This window comes from Hemitrygon akajei, chromosome 16 (genome assembly GCF_048418815.1).
Source record: "Hemitrygon akajei chromosome 16, sHemAka1.3, whole genome shotgun sequence".
NCBI lineage: Eukaryota > Metazoa > Chordata > Chondrichthyes > Myliobatiformes > Dasyatidae > Hemitrygon > Hemitrygon akajei.
In genome coordinates, this window is record NC_133139.1 from 68,660,986 (window position 1) to 68,676,074 (window position 15,089).

Below are 15,089 nucleotides of genomic sequence, written 5' to 3' on the forward strand. Positions count from 1 at the left end.
ACACAGGCGCACCAACAGAGTGAGAGCTTAGTTCACCAATCTACTCTCCCTGCGCTCATAACTGCGTGAGCAAGCAAGCATTATCTATAAATTCCTCGATGATCGTATTTGAGTTAAATTGAATTGACTTTATTTCTTACATCCTCCACATACATGAGGAGTAAAAATCTTTATTTTACGTCTCCATCTAAACGTGCCATGTGCAATCATAGTAATTTATAATAAATAGAACAGCCAGTGTAATATGGAGTACACTCAAATTAGCGTGAGTTCATCAGTCTGATGGCCTGGTGGAAGAAGCTGTCCCGTTGGTCCTGGCTTTCATGTTGCGGTACCACTTGCCGGATGGTAGCAGCTGGAATAGACTGTGGTTGGTAGAATCTCAGCTGGTGACATGGAGGCGTATGGGAGTGAGGTAGATTGGCTGGCTGAGTGGCATTACAACCTTGCAGTCATATCAGTAAGACCAAAGAATTGATCCTGGATTTAAGGAAGAGGAAAATGGAAGCACATACATTGGCTCTCATTGAGAAATCAGAGTGGAAAGGGTGAATTCCTGGGTGTCAACATTACTGAAGATCTACCCTGGGCCAAACGTATTGATTCAATTATGAAGAAGGCGCATCAGCAGCTACATTTCATTAGGAGTTTGAGGATAGAAACATAGAAAATAGGTGCAGGAGTAGGCCATTTGGCCCTTTGAGCCTGCACCGCCATTCAGTATGATCATGGCTGATCATCCAACTCAGAACCCTGTACCTGCTTTCTCTCCATACCCCCTGATCCCTTTAGCCACAAGGGCCATATCTATCATACTTGGTGCGTCACCAAAGACTCCAGCAAAATTTCTACGGATGCACAGTGGAGAGCTTTCTAACAGGTTGAATTGCTGTCTGGTATAGAGGCGCCAATGCACAGGATCGGGAAAAGCCGCAGAGGTTTGTAAATTCGGCCAGCTTCCTCATGGGCACGTGCCTCCACGCCAACAAGGATATCTTCAATAGGCGATGCCTGAAGAAGATGGCATCCATCATTAAAGGTTGCCCCCTCACCGTTCAGGATATGTCCTCTTCTGATGACTACTGTCAGTGAGGAGGTACAGGAGCCTGAAACCCCACACTAAACTGCTTCTTCCCCTCTGCCATCGGCTCTCTGATATATTCTTACTCTAATATATAGTCATTTTTATGTATTTCATTCTAAGCTGCCATAAAACAAATTCCATGATAAATGTCTGATAATAAACCTGATTCTTTTTCTGAACAGTAGAGTATTAGTTAAATTGTGAGAGATTGTATAATCTTGATCTATGAAAGCCAACATGCAGGTGCACCAAGCGATTATTAAGGTTAACAATGTGTTAGGCTTTGGTACAAGTGGATTTAAGTAAGGAGGATTTTTGAAATTGTACAGTACCTTTTTGTGAGACTGCATCTGATGTTTTGTGTGTACTTTTGGTCTCATTGACTAAGGTGGGAATACTAACTATAATTAGAGTTTGAAGACGGTTCACCTGATCGGTTACATGCTTGTTGCATGACAGATTCCATAGACTGGAGCTGTATTCCCTAGAGTCCAACACTGATCAGATCAGGAATTCATGGAGTGAACGTGCTCATTAAGAATTGTCCAACACGAACCTGAACAGAGACCTACAGCTCCTGTTGAATGGTTGGGGGAGTGATACTGAGTGCACCTCAATAGGCCTAGATATAGTGAACATGGAGGGGATGTTTCCTGCAGTGGATGAGTCCTAGGACCAGAGGGCATAGGCACAGAATGTCCCTTTATAACAGAGATGAAGAAAAATTTCTGTAGCTGGATGGTGATGAATCTGTGGAATTTGTTGCCATCGATGGGCTGTGGAGGCCAAAACATAGGGTATATTTAAAGCAGATTTGATGGGTTTTGATTGGCAAGGGCATCAGACATCACAGGGAGAAAGCAGGAGAGTGGGGTTGAGAGGGATAATAAATCAGCCGTGAAGAAATGGTGGAGCAGACTCTGATGGGCTGAATGGCCTAATTCTGCTCCCGTGTCTTATGATGTAATGCCTACAAAGCCTTCATAAAGGTTTATACGAAGCTCACAGTATGTATCATGGCCATCTTTTTCACTTTCAGAGAGAGATGGTTGACTTCATTGTTTTGTTTAATAGTGAACAGGTATTGCTTTTACTATGTTTTCTATCCTGCACCATGACTCTATAGTGAAGGCTTATCGTGCCTAATGCAGGGTGGGTATTTCCTTTGGGACCACTGGGCACAGAATAATAGATATCTTTTCACTCAGAGGATGTTTGGGAATTCTCTCTCCTGTGGGACTATGGTGTTACGAACCCCGTAACTGGGTCACTTACCAGCAAAGATAGAGAGGTCCGTTGAAGTCTGATGGTACTATTTTTAACAGTATTTATTAGTAAAAATACACAAAAATAATATCAATGCAAACATACAGATAATATACGTCGTCAGTACTAAATCTAGAAGTGCAGGTATAATAATAATCAATAAGAAATAGCTCTATCGTTGTCTAGGGAATAATGTATCGTCCGATGGAAATATAAAAGTCACTCAGTTCATTCAGGCTGCAGCCTTTGGTTGGAGACGAGAGATTTTTAGAAACTTGCCGGCTTTCCTTTTTATGATTTCGATCCTTTGGAATTTCGTTGGTGAGGCCTCTCCTTTAGCTAAACTGGTCTTCCGTGGTAAGCCCGCCAATTCCCAGGCAAGGGAAAAGGACGCACACGAGCCCCCCACTGGCTGTCGCTATTAAACGCTGTCACGGGATTTCTAGCGTTTCTCCTGGTGCGTCTGAAGGGGTTGTTTCCCAGACCCTCTTTTATCCTTACTCACGGGGTCTCAGATGTCAATCAGGTTGGGATGATGTAATCCCTCACCCAGCCCACTCTGGTCATTCCCTGAGGGCTTCAATGAATAGTACAGTACTCAATACACAATTCTGTCTCCAAGAGACAATAGCCGTTATCAATGGTTCCGTCTTGCTGAGGCCAGGACACATTCCAAACCTTTTGTATTCTGGACGACTCTCTCTCTCATTTCCTGGGTCCCAGACCCGAATTAATAGCGATCTTGCGATCCTCAAAAAGGAGGGGGCTACTTTGTACCCTTCGGCCCCTCAGAGTTGTGGCACATTCGTAACAATGGCGGCTTTGTCATTGAATTCATTCAAAATACAGATTGATATATTGCTGGACATCAAGGAAATCAAGGGACGTGGGCACAATTTAGAAAAATGGCAATAAGGTAGAAGGTCAATCATGATCTTCATGGTGAGCAGGCTCCAAGGGCCAGGTAGCTAATTCTATAACCATCCTGTCAGGCTTGCATTGCACTTCCATTTAGGGATACAGTACTTGGTAAAAGACTCTGCTACGGAACCTGTTGTCAAGAAAGTCTCAGATTTATTTATCAGGTGTACATCATTTTTATTAACAAGCAGTGCAGTCAAGGCTGTCCTTGAGCCAGGTTTCAAGTGTGGCCACACATTCCCCACGCCCACAGTGCTCAGCAGAACAACACAGGACATGACCAGTGACAAAACAAGCCCTGTTCCTTCCTTCCCACCCATGGCACGTGCACACAGACCTCCCAACCCCAATGTTAACCCTTCATTTCTGGCTTCTGTGTGGGGATAAGGGTCAGTGTTACCAGAATTCCTTCTGATTGCAATCTGAATTGTGGTAATGAGTATCCTGATGGCTAATGGTACAGTCACCGATAAAATGGGCTGTGGCTTCATTTTTCTGCCTACTTTGATAAATAGCATAAGTTTTTAAATGGTAAAAGATCGACGGGTGTTTGTGTCATAGGGGACTGAATGTCATATGCAAATCACTGAAAGATTACATATTCTAAACAATTAGAAGGGCATGTATTGGTATATTACAAGAGGGTTTGAGTACAAGACCCTTTTCTCACTGGTTGCATCACTGTCTGGTATGGAGGGGCCTCTGCACAGGATTGGAAAAAGCTGCAGAGGGTCCCATACTCAGCCAGCTCCATCACAAGGACATCTTTGAAAAAACAATGCTGCAAGAAGGCAGCATCTGTCATTAAGGGCACCTAGGACACGCTCTTCTTGCTGTCACCAGAGAGGTGGTACAGGAGACTGAAGACACACACTGAACGTAGAAACAGTTTCTTCCAACTAAGCAGTTGTAGCTTTATCCATACACTATGTAAACCCTTAATTATTTAATGCCATGAAACTTTTCTTGAATGCAGAAGTATGGAGATCCTGCCTTACATTGACAGTGTTGCTTCTTATTACTACTGTTGGATCTGACTGTTTAATTCTAGGATTAGATTGTTTAATTGTTATTTTCTTTGTAGTTTAACAATGAATTACCTGCTTGTATCTTAAGTAGTCTTTATATACATAACAGTTTAACATGCTTCTAGTGACTAATCAAGATATAATTCTGGAAAGCTCTGGAAGCTGCTTTGTTCTGCATTACGTGAATAAACATTTATATCTGTAGATTTGAATGGAACTTTCCTTATCTCTGCAGTATAAAAATAGCTGTTTTGTGCTAGGCACCATCTTTAGTATTAGCTTTCCCTGTCTCTGTCTATTCAGTTTTCTTCTGTTCTATCTACTCTTAATAAAACGATTGTGAAACAATGGGTTTTGTGCCTCATTGTGCCTTCTTAAAAAAAACTTGGATTAAAACACCAAAATCCAACACTACCATCAGGGAGGAGAGGTACAGGAGCCTGAAGACACACAGTCAATGTTTTAGGAACAGCTTCTTCCATCAGATTCCTGAGTGGACAAAGAACTTATGAACACTACTTCACTTTTTTTCACTACGTAATGTTTTAATATGTATTTCTTATTGTAATTTATAGTGTATTTATGTATTGCTGCTGCAAAACAACAAATTTCATGACATATGTCTGTGATAATAAATCTGATTTTGATCCTGAAGAGTCAAAAGTTTCACTTGTTGGGAATGAAATGGGATCTCATTGAAACCTGCGGTTTGATAATGTAGATAATGAGCTGATGTTTCCCGGGGTGCTTGGAGCAACAATTTGCCATTTTAGAATAAGAGTCTGACCAATCAGGATAGAAGGGAGAGGAAATTTATTCAGCTAAAGAATTGTAACTTAGGAATTCTGTACCCTTCTGCCTCCGTACTGCACTGGAAATATAGTGCTCTGTGTGCAGTGCTCCGGAGTGGGACACGAACCCACAATCCGGTGACTGGTCCAGTATGCCACAGCTGACCCTCGAATCCAGAGTCACGTGTTCAAATGCCTCCGTGGCATTTAAATTCAGTTAATGATCTTTTTGGGAGAAACAAGTCGGTAGCAGAAACCACAAAACTCTCAGATGATCAATTACTTTTAAATAAAAATGCAGTTCGCTGATGTGCTTTAGGGAAGGAAATCTGCTGTCCTCGCTCAGTGTGTGGCCTGAATGTGACTTCAGACCTGAAACAATGACGTTGCCTCTTATCTAGCCTCTGAAACTGCCTGGCAAACCACACAGTTCTATGGTAACATGCACTGGCTTCTTCTATTTCCTTTCCAGTCCTGATGAAGAATCTCGGCCTGAAGCATTAACTGTTTATTCCTCTCCGTAGATGTTGCCTGACTTGCCGAGTTCCTCCAGCATTTTGTGTGTGGTACTTTTGTTTCCAGCATCTGCAGAATTTCTTCTGTTAATGATTTGCAGTTCTATCGTAAATGTTTTGTAAAAATGGGTGCAGCAGTCCTGTTGGTTTTAAGGAATGCAATAAAGCTCCACTTAAAACATTGATTGATTGGTTTATTCTTGTTAGTACTTTGAATAAAGTTTATTTTTCTTTCTACTTTGTTAAAGTAGTAAGTGAGTTACACTGGTTGAAGGGGATAGTTCACCAGTAATTTCTCAATGACAATTAGGAATAGGCAATAAATAATGGCCTTGATAGCAATGTCTCTGTAACCAAAACTGAGTAAATGAAAAAAATCTGGTTCAATGACGTCAACGAAATTTCATCCTCCTTCCCATTCTGGAAGGATTTAACCTATTCATGACCCCACTCTTCTCTCCCTGGGATTGGGACTGTACTGGAGGCCCTGTAATCCTGGAGCATGAGGTGTTTCACTGTGTAGAGGTCCTCGTGCTTTCTATTCTGTGACTCTAGTGACAATTTCACTGCTTAAAGTAAAACTGAGAATACTGGTCACGCTTAGCAGGTCAAGGCCTGGCCTGCCGTCTGTTTCCAGCATTTTTCTGCTTTTATTTCAGCTGCCCAATTCACTGGTTGGCTTGATGTTTGTCAGCCGCCTGCTTCTTTGCACAGATGTGTAAACTGTACCCGAAAATTGGAGGAAGCAGCCACTTCTAAAATTAGCACCAAGTCGCGTGTCTGCCCTCAAACGGTGGGAGATGCAGGTTGTTGTGTGGGTTTTGTGGCAGGTTCTGTAATTCGTATCAATACGAGCTTTTTTTTCCCCTCTGTAACATGCTGGGTTTAGAAAGGATAATAGAAAGACTCTGCACCAATTGCAAACGTCAATGTCTTCAAGCGCTGTGCCGCCAGCAAGTCACTATTTTAATCTAAGAACCGCAGTAGTAAATTTGCATGCAGAAGACTTAATGTGAACTTAAAGGCTAACCCAACAAAGTTGATTGAGGGATGACAATCAGCACCTCCTCCTCACTGGCACAAAACCCTGCCTCCACTCAATGATGTCTGCTTGGTCCATTGCTCTACTGTCTCTACACCATGACTGCGTGGCTAGGCACAGCTCAAACATCATCAATAAATTTGCCAATGTCACAGCTATTGCTGGCAGAATTTCAGATGGTGACAGGAGGCGTACAAGCGCGAGATAGATCAGCTTGTGGAGTGGTGTCACTGCAGCAACCTTGCACCCGACACCAGTAAGACGATGGAATCAATTGCTGACTTCAGGAAAGGGAAGTCGAGGGAACACACACCAAACCTCGTGGAGGGATCAGAAGTGGAAAAGGTGAGCAGTTTCAAGTTTTTGGGTGTCAACATCTTTGAGGATGTATCCTGGGCCCGATATAGTGATTCAATTACAGAAAAGACATGACAGCGGCTAGATTTTATTAGGGGCTAGAGGAGAATTAGTATGTTACCAAAGACACTCGCAGATTTCTATAGATGTTCCGTGGAGAGAGCATTTTAACTGGTTGCATCACCGTCTGGTATGGAGGGGTGACTGCACATTGCAGAAAATAGTAACCTCAGCCAGCTCCATCATGGGCACTCGCCTCCCCAGCATTGAGGACTCCAATTATCCAGGACATGCCCTCTTCTCGTTGAGGTGGTACAGGAGCCTAAATACACACACTTAACATTTCAGGATCAGCTTCTTCCCCTCTGCCATCAGATTTTTGAATGGACAATGATCCCATAAACATTACCTCGGTATTTTTCCCCTTTCTCTTTGCAGTACTTATTAAATTTTCTTATATATATACTTTTTATAATTTATATTTTTATAATATGTATTGCAATGACCTGCTGAGACAAAACAACAAATTTCATGACATATGCCGGTGAAACTTAAACCTTTTTCGGATTCTGAACTTTAAGATCAAGGGGAATTGTTACGTGCTCCATTTTAATGCCGCACTCAAGAAGGTGCTTCCAAGACTGCAGCATCCTGGTACAGTAGCATAGTGGTTAGCGCAATTGCTTTAATGCGGGTTCAATTCCCACCACAGTCTGTAAGGAGTTTACATGTTCTCCCCATGACTGTCTGGATTTCCTGTGGGTGCTCCAGTTTCCTCCCACATTTGAAAGGTGTACGTGTTAGGGTTAGTAAGTTGCAAGCATGCTACGTTGGCTCTGGGAGCGCAGTGACACTGGCAATCTCAGAACAATCCTTATTGATTTGACTTGACACAAACAACGCATTTCACTGTATGTCCGATGTTTCAATGTACATGTGACAAATAAAGCTAATCTTTAGTCGCCCATTCACCGTGCTGGGTGTCTGTCTAGATCTTTGTGCTCAAGTCTCCAGAGTGGGTCTGGATCCTGCAACTTTGTGACAGTGTCTTGTTCGCTGATAAGTTGGTCATTGAATGGAGTGCAACGCACAACAAAATGCTGGAGGAACTCAGCAGGTCAGGTAGCATATACAGAGGAATAAATAGTCAATGTTTCGGGCAGAGTCACTTCATCAGGATTGGGACTAATCCTGAACAAGAAGGTGGCAGGTGATAGGTGAAGCCAGGTGAAGGGTGGGTAGTTGGGTGGGGGAGCATTTTGTGTGCTTTACTCTGGATTTCCAGCATCTGCAGAATTGCCTGTGTTGAATCATTGAATGCAGTGCTATATGGGTTGGAGCCCACCAGCTCTGCTCTTCAAATTTCATTGATAAATCTCTTCCCCTCGTCTGCCTCTAATACTGTACAGGAGGCTTTCTTTTTTGTATCTGTGAGAACATGAACTGGCTTGAGGCGGTATTAATGAGTATGGGATGAGCTGGCATTAGGATGTCCTAAAATGGGGAATTCAAAGGTACCATTCAAAGGTAATAAGCGGGTGACTGCATGGAGAAGGATTGTCATTCTTCTTCTGCCTATTATGAGTCAGAAGCTTGGTTTGGGATAGCTCAGGGCTATTCAAACTGCTTAACTTGGAGTGAAAGGCAGACTTGGCATTTATGTTGTCTTCTTCAAAGCCATTCAAGGGCATCATAAAGCATTTTACAGTACTTTTCCAGTGAATTCAGTGCTGCAGCGTAGGAGGTTCAGCAAGCTTCCACTAGCAGCAATGAAGTAATAAGCACTTTAACTGATCTTAAATGAAGAGCAATCTTATTTGTATTATTGTCACATGTACCAAGATACAGTGAAAAGCTTCTTTTGCACACTGTTTATAGAGTATGCAAGACAATGCATAGTGTGTAAACCAGTGGTTCCCAAAGTGGGTGATATTGCCCCCTGGGGGTGGTGGGAGTTTCTAAGTGGGCTGGTGAGGGGTTGCACAGAGCAAGGAGGGAACAGCTTGAGGGATTACAGGATTAATTTAAGAAGTGAATGATTTATTATACGCGCTTGATCCTCTGCCTCATAATTGATACAATCACCTCATCTCTTCTAACCCACCGTTCTCTTCGACTTTGCTCAAAGTTAGTTATAGTTGTTGAAAAGCAATGTGACGTTTCTGAATTTGGCATATCATGAGAAATCTGGGCTGAAGAAATCCTGTTATTTCTGGGCTCGGCCCTTGCATTATTGTGTTTACTACTGCAGTACGATCTTGGCTAGTATGATTCCTGTACTCTAATCACACAGTGACACAATTCCTTTGAATTAGGGTATGGTATTCAATGGGGTAAAATTCAGAATTTCCCTTTTTGTGTGCTCTTCACTGCATTTCTCTAGCACGTGGCTCAACGGAGATATCGCTACCCCCACTTTTATGTACTTTCAGGCAGAAAGTCAAGCTTTGCCTGACCTATTATGATGTCATAATTATCCCCTTTATTGATTGCGGTGCTTGACAATAAGCGTTGGACTGTGATTGATAATCCGTGACGAAAATGGCCGCAGCAGACTAGGTGAAAAAGAAGTGTAGACTGTACAGTGTTGAGTATCTGAAATGTGGATTTATACTAACACCAAGGAAACAACAGCAGCCAATCTATCTGTTACGTGAATTCGTGTTTTTTTCCATTGAGGCAGTGAAACCATACAGACTCCTTGAACTGTTGAAGAGAATGCCCTCTGATAAAGCAAACAAGAACGTGGTTTATTTTCATTCACTTTGTGAAAACTTTCAGACGGGGAAAGCACTTCAAAACATGTTTTCCAGCACTTCACAACAAAACAGTGATGGTTTGCATGCTGCATGCAACGTTTCATTGCTCATTGTTACATCTGGAAAGTCCCATAAAATTGGAGAACTGATTTTGCCAGCAGTAAGGGAGGTTCTGAGTATGGTTTTGCATAAATCGCCAGAGTTAAGTGTTTAAAGTGATTCCTCAGCGACAACTCTGCTCAAAGACAAATAAATGAAATGTCAGAATGTGGAAGACATAGTGTGTAGCATACTTAGGACTACAGAATTTGCTGTGTGGTTGGATAAATCAACTTTGCCAGGCAATAAATCTTTGCTTCTTGTTTATGTTTGTTTCATATAAGATGAAAGCATAATTCGTAATGCAAGGGGACTAGAAAAATATGTGAAGGAGGAAATCAAGATTTTGGTTTGTTGAGCAATTTTTCAAAGAGAAGGACATTCTACTTGTCAGCATTCTTGCTGTGACAGACGGGGCACTATCAAGAGGTGGTGCTTTAGCACTGCTGGCCCACCACCTCAAGGGAGTCTTGATCATAAGCGGGCCGAAACTGCTGAAGACAGGTGGCAGATCAACTGATGATCCCACTGATGATAGCACAGGACAGTTAACACCTTAGTCCACGTGTATTTTCAATTCTTATTAATTCTGTGAGGCTATTACTTTCTTGAAAAAAGCTGTACCTAACATAATTATCATTCACTGTGAAATTTTCAGATAATATCTTGTTACAAAACCCCTAATTGATTGGCTGCACAAATTAATTGTAATTAATTAATTGTAAATAGATACAAGTCCCATGCTCTCAATTCTCGACTATTTAGAGAACCTTGTATTGAGAATGATGAACAGTTTGAACGCATGCTGTTGCACACAGAATTCAGATGGCTCTCAAAAGGAAACTGCCCGAGACACCTCTGTGAGCTTTTTGAAACTGTAATAAAGTTCTTTGAAGAGTTATCCTATTTAAGTGCAACATTGGCTGTCATGACCTTTTCCAATTTCTGAGCCTCTCTGAGTTGGGAGACAAAGAATATCAAATAATAATCTTCAAGTATACTGTGCCCACCTGGGTGAGCTGCATAAAGACACATCAGAGAGAGAGGATCTTCTCTCGATCCAAATTCCAGACTGGGTAATAAATCCATTCCTGTACATTTGTAATTAGGTATTGACAGAACAATGGAGGAAGATCGGATCTTGCTACAAAATTACTTAGAGTTGAAGCCGAGGTTCAAAAACCATATTAATGCTTTTGGTTGCTGAAAGATATCTCTGGAGGCCATCCTGCACCGTGGGAAAGAGGTCAAGATATTCTGTATTGCCTTTCAAAAATCGTATTTAGTGGAGGGAGGTTTCAGTGCAATCATCCAATTTCCTTCAAATCAATGAAACAGACTGCAAATTACTGTAGGTGGAGACCTGTACTACTGAGTGACATTCAGCCTGATAACACTGCAACAGGCCCATCCATCCCATTGGAAGCTGAATAAGCACTGAAATAGTGAATAGTTAGACCATTAATGTACTTCTAAAATTATTGAAAATTGTTTTTACTGTAGCTAAATAAGTTTATTTGTAGCTTTAAATAGATTTGAATAAATTTTGTGATTATTTGTCACTGCTTTAAATTTGCAGTTCCTATTTTCTTTCACTGCATTCTTTATAGTTTTTGTGTAATGGCTGGAAAGGGAGAGGGGAGGTGGACTGAGAGCTAAGGAGGTGGTAACATGTAAACGTTTGCAAGCCACTGTGGTAAACAGAATTGGGTTTATATGTGGAGTGGCACAGTGGCATTATGGTCAGTTTAATACTGTTACAGTGCCAGAGACATGGGTTTAATTCCATTGCTTTTGTAAGGAATTTATACGTTTCATGTGGGTTTCTTCTGGGTGCACCAGTTTCGTCCCACATTCCAAAGACATGCAAGTCAGTAGGTTAATTGCTCACATGGGTGCAGTTGGGCGACAAAGCTCATTGGGTCAGAAGTTCTGTATCTCTGTTTAAGAAGGCATAGCATTACACCATGCACTGAGCTAGGTGAAACAAAAACAGTGCAGAGCAAAGAGTAAAGGCTATTGAATCATTGCAATGGAGATAAGCAATGAAGTGCAGGATCATAACGAGGTAGATTGTGAGGCCTGGAGTCCATCTTACTGCACTCTTTTTTTTTCTTTTTTTTCCACTTGATCTTGTTCTACTTTGAAACAATGTTCATCAGAGGCCTCATGGAGAGGAGGGCATCTCCAACACTGCTGCACTCCCTCCACACTGCCAGAGGTATTTGGCCTCACTGGATGGTATTACTGCTTGAGCTTGCCTGGGTTTCAAAGACCATAAGAGATGGGGGCACAGTTGGGCCATTTAGCCAATTGAATCTGCTCCACCATTCCATGTTCACTCCAAGTTCTTAATACATGTGAAAGTAAATTACACACACACTCACACACACACACGTGACACACACACGCACACACACAGACACACACACGTGACACACACACACACGTACGTGTGGTTTGTTGGGATGACATGCAACAAAAAACAACATTCAGTAATTATAAAGAATAATGCATTATATGAAAAATAAAGTTGGCTTAATTTGTGGATTTGGAGTAAAATGTGCATAAACACTAGAATGGTTGATCAGATTAGCTTCCTCGGGTAGGAAACGTTTTAGATGGCGTGAAAGATTTTGTTTTAATTGCCCTACAGTACTTTCTAGAAGTGAGCAAGTTGTCACAATGTTGTTGCAAAGAGGAACTATGCGATTGAGATGATCAGAATCAGAATCAGACTTTAATCGCCAAGTACCTATGCACATACAAGGAATTTACTTCCGGCAGATGTTGTCTCTCTGCTCATAACAATAATAATGATAAATATAAATGAAAATATAGATTATACATACAGGTAGTGCAATCCAAGTAATAGTTAGCCGACAGTTAACTGGCAGTTAACTGTTCAGCAAAGTGACCGCAGTAGGGAGAAATCTTCTCCAGTGCCTATTAGTCTTAGTCTGATGGGATCCCTTAGTGCATGAGCAGGTTTCAGAGAACGGTGGTACCTTGGCTTGTAGCCTCTGTCCATGTAGCAGAGGGTCAGGGAATCTCAGACACTGAGTTCCCTTTCTCCTTTTGTGTGGCTTTTGGAAACCTCTGCATATTAACAACAAGGCTGTTTGGCAGCGTGCAGCCGTATCTAGCTCGTGGGTGACTTTGAATTCCCCAGCAATGTCACTAAGGGGAGGAAAGTCCAATTTCAACATGTTGTAGAGATTCTTCCCAGCACAAGTTAGATCTGCCTGGTAATGTGGGTACTTTTTTGTTCAGCTGATGTAGACGTTACTACCAAGGCTGAGGTTTGTTGTGCGTCCATAACTTTCTGCAAACTGAATAGGCAATTAGGAGTTCGTCACGTTGCTGTATGCCCATTTACATGTAGGCTAGCATGGGAAACAGCAGGAAAAGACACCGAGGAAAGAAGTGATCTTATACAGCAACTAGTAGTCAGATGGTCACTAGTTCTAATTTTCAAACTTATTTAATTGCTTGAGTTTAAATTCCCAAATTAGGGTTTGAATTTGTGTCTCTGGAGACACGTCCAGTAATTTAACCATTACACTGCCATACCTCAGGTTACTCTTGTGGATCGCAGTTGTGTACTGTAGATCCCAAGAGCAACTGACTGAAGCTGATAGAAAGCTAAAATAAAGCAGAAAATGGTCTGAATTTGGGGGGTGGGGAGGGAAGAAAAGCAGAGAGAAGAGGTGGAGGGAGGGAAGCAGAGAGTGGGGGGAGTGTAGAGAGAGATGGGGGAGCGTAGAGAGAGAATGAGAAAGAGTGAGGGAAGCAGAGGGAGAGAGAGGAAAGCAAAGTAAAGGAGGGAGGGAGCAAAATGGAGAGATGGGGATGGGTGTACAGAAACAGAGAGTAAGAGTGAGGGAAGCAGAGGGAGGGATGTTGTGAAGCAGAGAAAGAAAGAGAGGCAGAGAGACAAAGTTAATGCTTTAGTTAACTATAAATCCCTCCTGTTGTGAGCCAAGTGATGGGGCTCCTCTTAAATCTCTATCATCATATTTGTTAATGTGAAAACCAAGCAGACAAATCACATTTTTTGAGTTAAAGGTCAAGTTAACTGCGGTTTCTGAAAACACAACAGCACTTGAATAAATTAATTTAAATTTCATAACAGTGATTTCATTGCAGAACAGCCGAATCTTATCCATAAGCTCTAGTGGCAGAGCGAACTGGCAGCAAACCACCCTCAGAACAGTATTGGTCTTTGCTTTTGCTTGTTTTTTTTTGCAGTCCAGCTCTGTGGTGGCACAAGGTCAAAGAGAGACACTGGAGTTGTTCCCAAGCCTTCGCCTGACAGCTGATTGTTCGTGCCAGCATTTCTTTCTGTCTTCTTGCTCTGTCCAATGTCCGGTCACTTGTTTTGTGCCCATAATATTGCTAGCTGTTTTGCATGGTACAGAATGTCTCTGTGTGTATGTGTGTGTGTCTGGTGCACACCCAAATCACATCTCTCAATCTCCTTTCTTAGCTGGTATATGACTTCCTCTTCCTCTCCCTCCCCCATCATGCTACTCTCCCCTCATCCTTACTCCCTCTTGCCCTCATCCTCCTTCACCATCCTCTCACCCACACCCTTCCCCTTTCTCCTCCACATTCCCCACTCCCTCCGCACCCCCATACACTTCTCCTCCCTCCCTCCCCTGCCTCCTCTCTCCCTCCCTCTGTCTCTCTCTCTCTCTCTCCCTTTCTCTGTCTGTGTGTGTGTTGGTCTGTCTCTCTCACCCTCTCTCTCTGTCTCTCTCCCTCTCTCTCTCTGTCTCTGTTCCAAGTATTTTAAGTGTATTCACAATGGATTAACTTGGCTGTAAAAGTTTATTGGCACACACTGAGGGCCCAGACAAAAACAATGCACTTTATTGAAGCAGCTGAAGTAAGCTGTTCCCAGTTTGTAGACAACAGAGAAAAGCTTTCGGGAAGATTCCTTGGTGGATGTTGCTTACTTTAATCGTTTGCGAATGACCAGGGAACACTGCATCTGCAGGCCATCCTATTGTGCAGTGTCGGGAATTCTGCCCTGAACGATTCTAGGGAATGGGTTACAGACCTTAACTCTTTGGTCCATATGGTCATGCTGGTGTAGGAGTTAGGTGCGATTCTGACCTCGAGTGATGTCTGAGTACAGTTTACACATTCTCTCCCATAAGGCATGTGACCAGAATTAGGCCATTTGGCCCATTGTGTCTCCTCCACCATTCGATCATGGCTG

At 42.4% G+C, this 15,089-nt stretch overlaps 1 protein-coding gene across 3 annotated transcripts in view; it reads left to right on the forward strand.

Annotated features, from left to right (window-relative positions):
* The window catches only part of LOC140740153 (cdc42-interacting protein 4 homolog), a 170,874-nt gene that overhangs the window by 80,214 nt on the left and 75,571 nt on the right, over positions 1-15,089 (forward strand). The window contains exon 1 of one of the 3 annotated variants that reach the window (XM_073069121.1): positions 6,835-6,992. The exons of the other annotated variants lie outside the window; for them this stretch is intronic. Coding sequence (XP_072925222.1) covers positions 6,912-6,992 — 81 coding nt within the window. The 5' untranslated portion in view covers positions 6,835-6,911. Of the gene's footprint in view, positions 1-6,834; positions 6,993-15,089 lie in introns of those variants that run through there. 3 annotated transcript variants of the gene reach the window in all.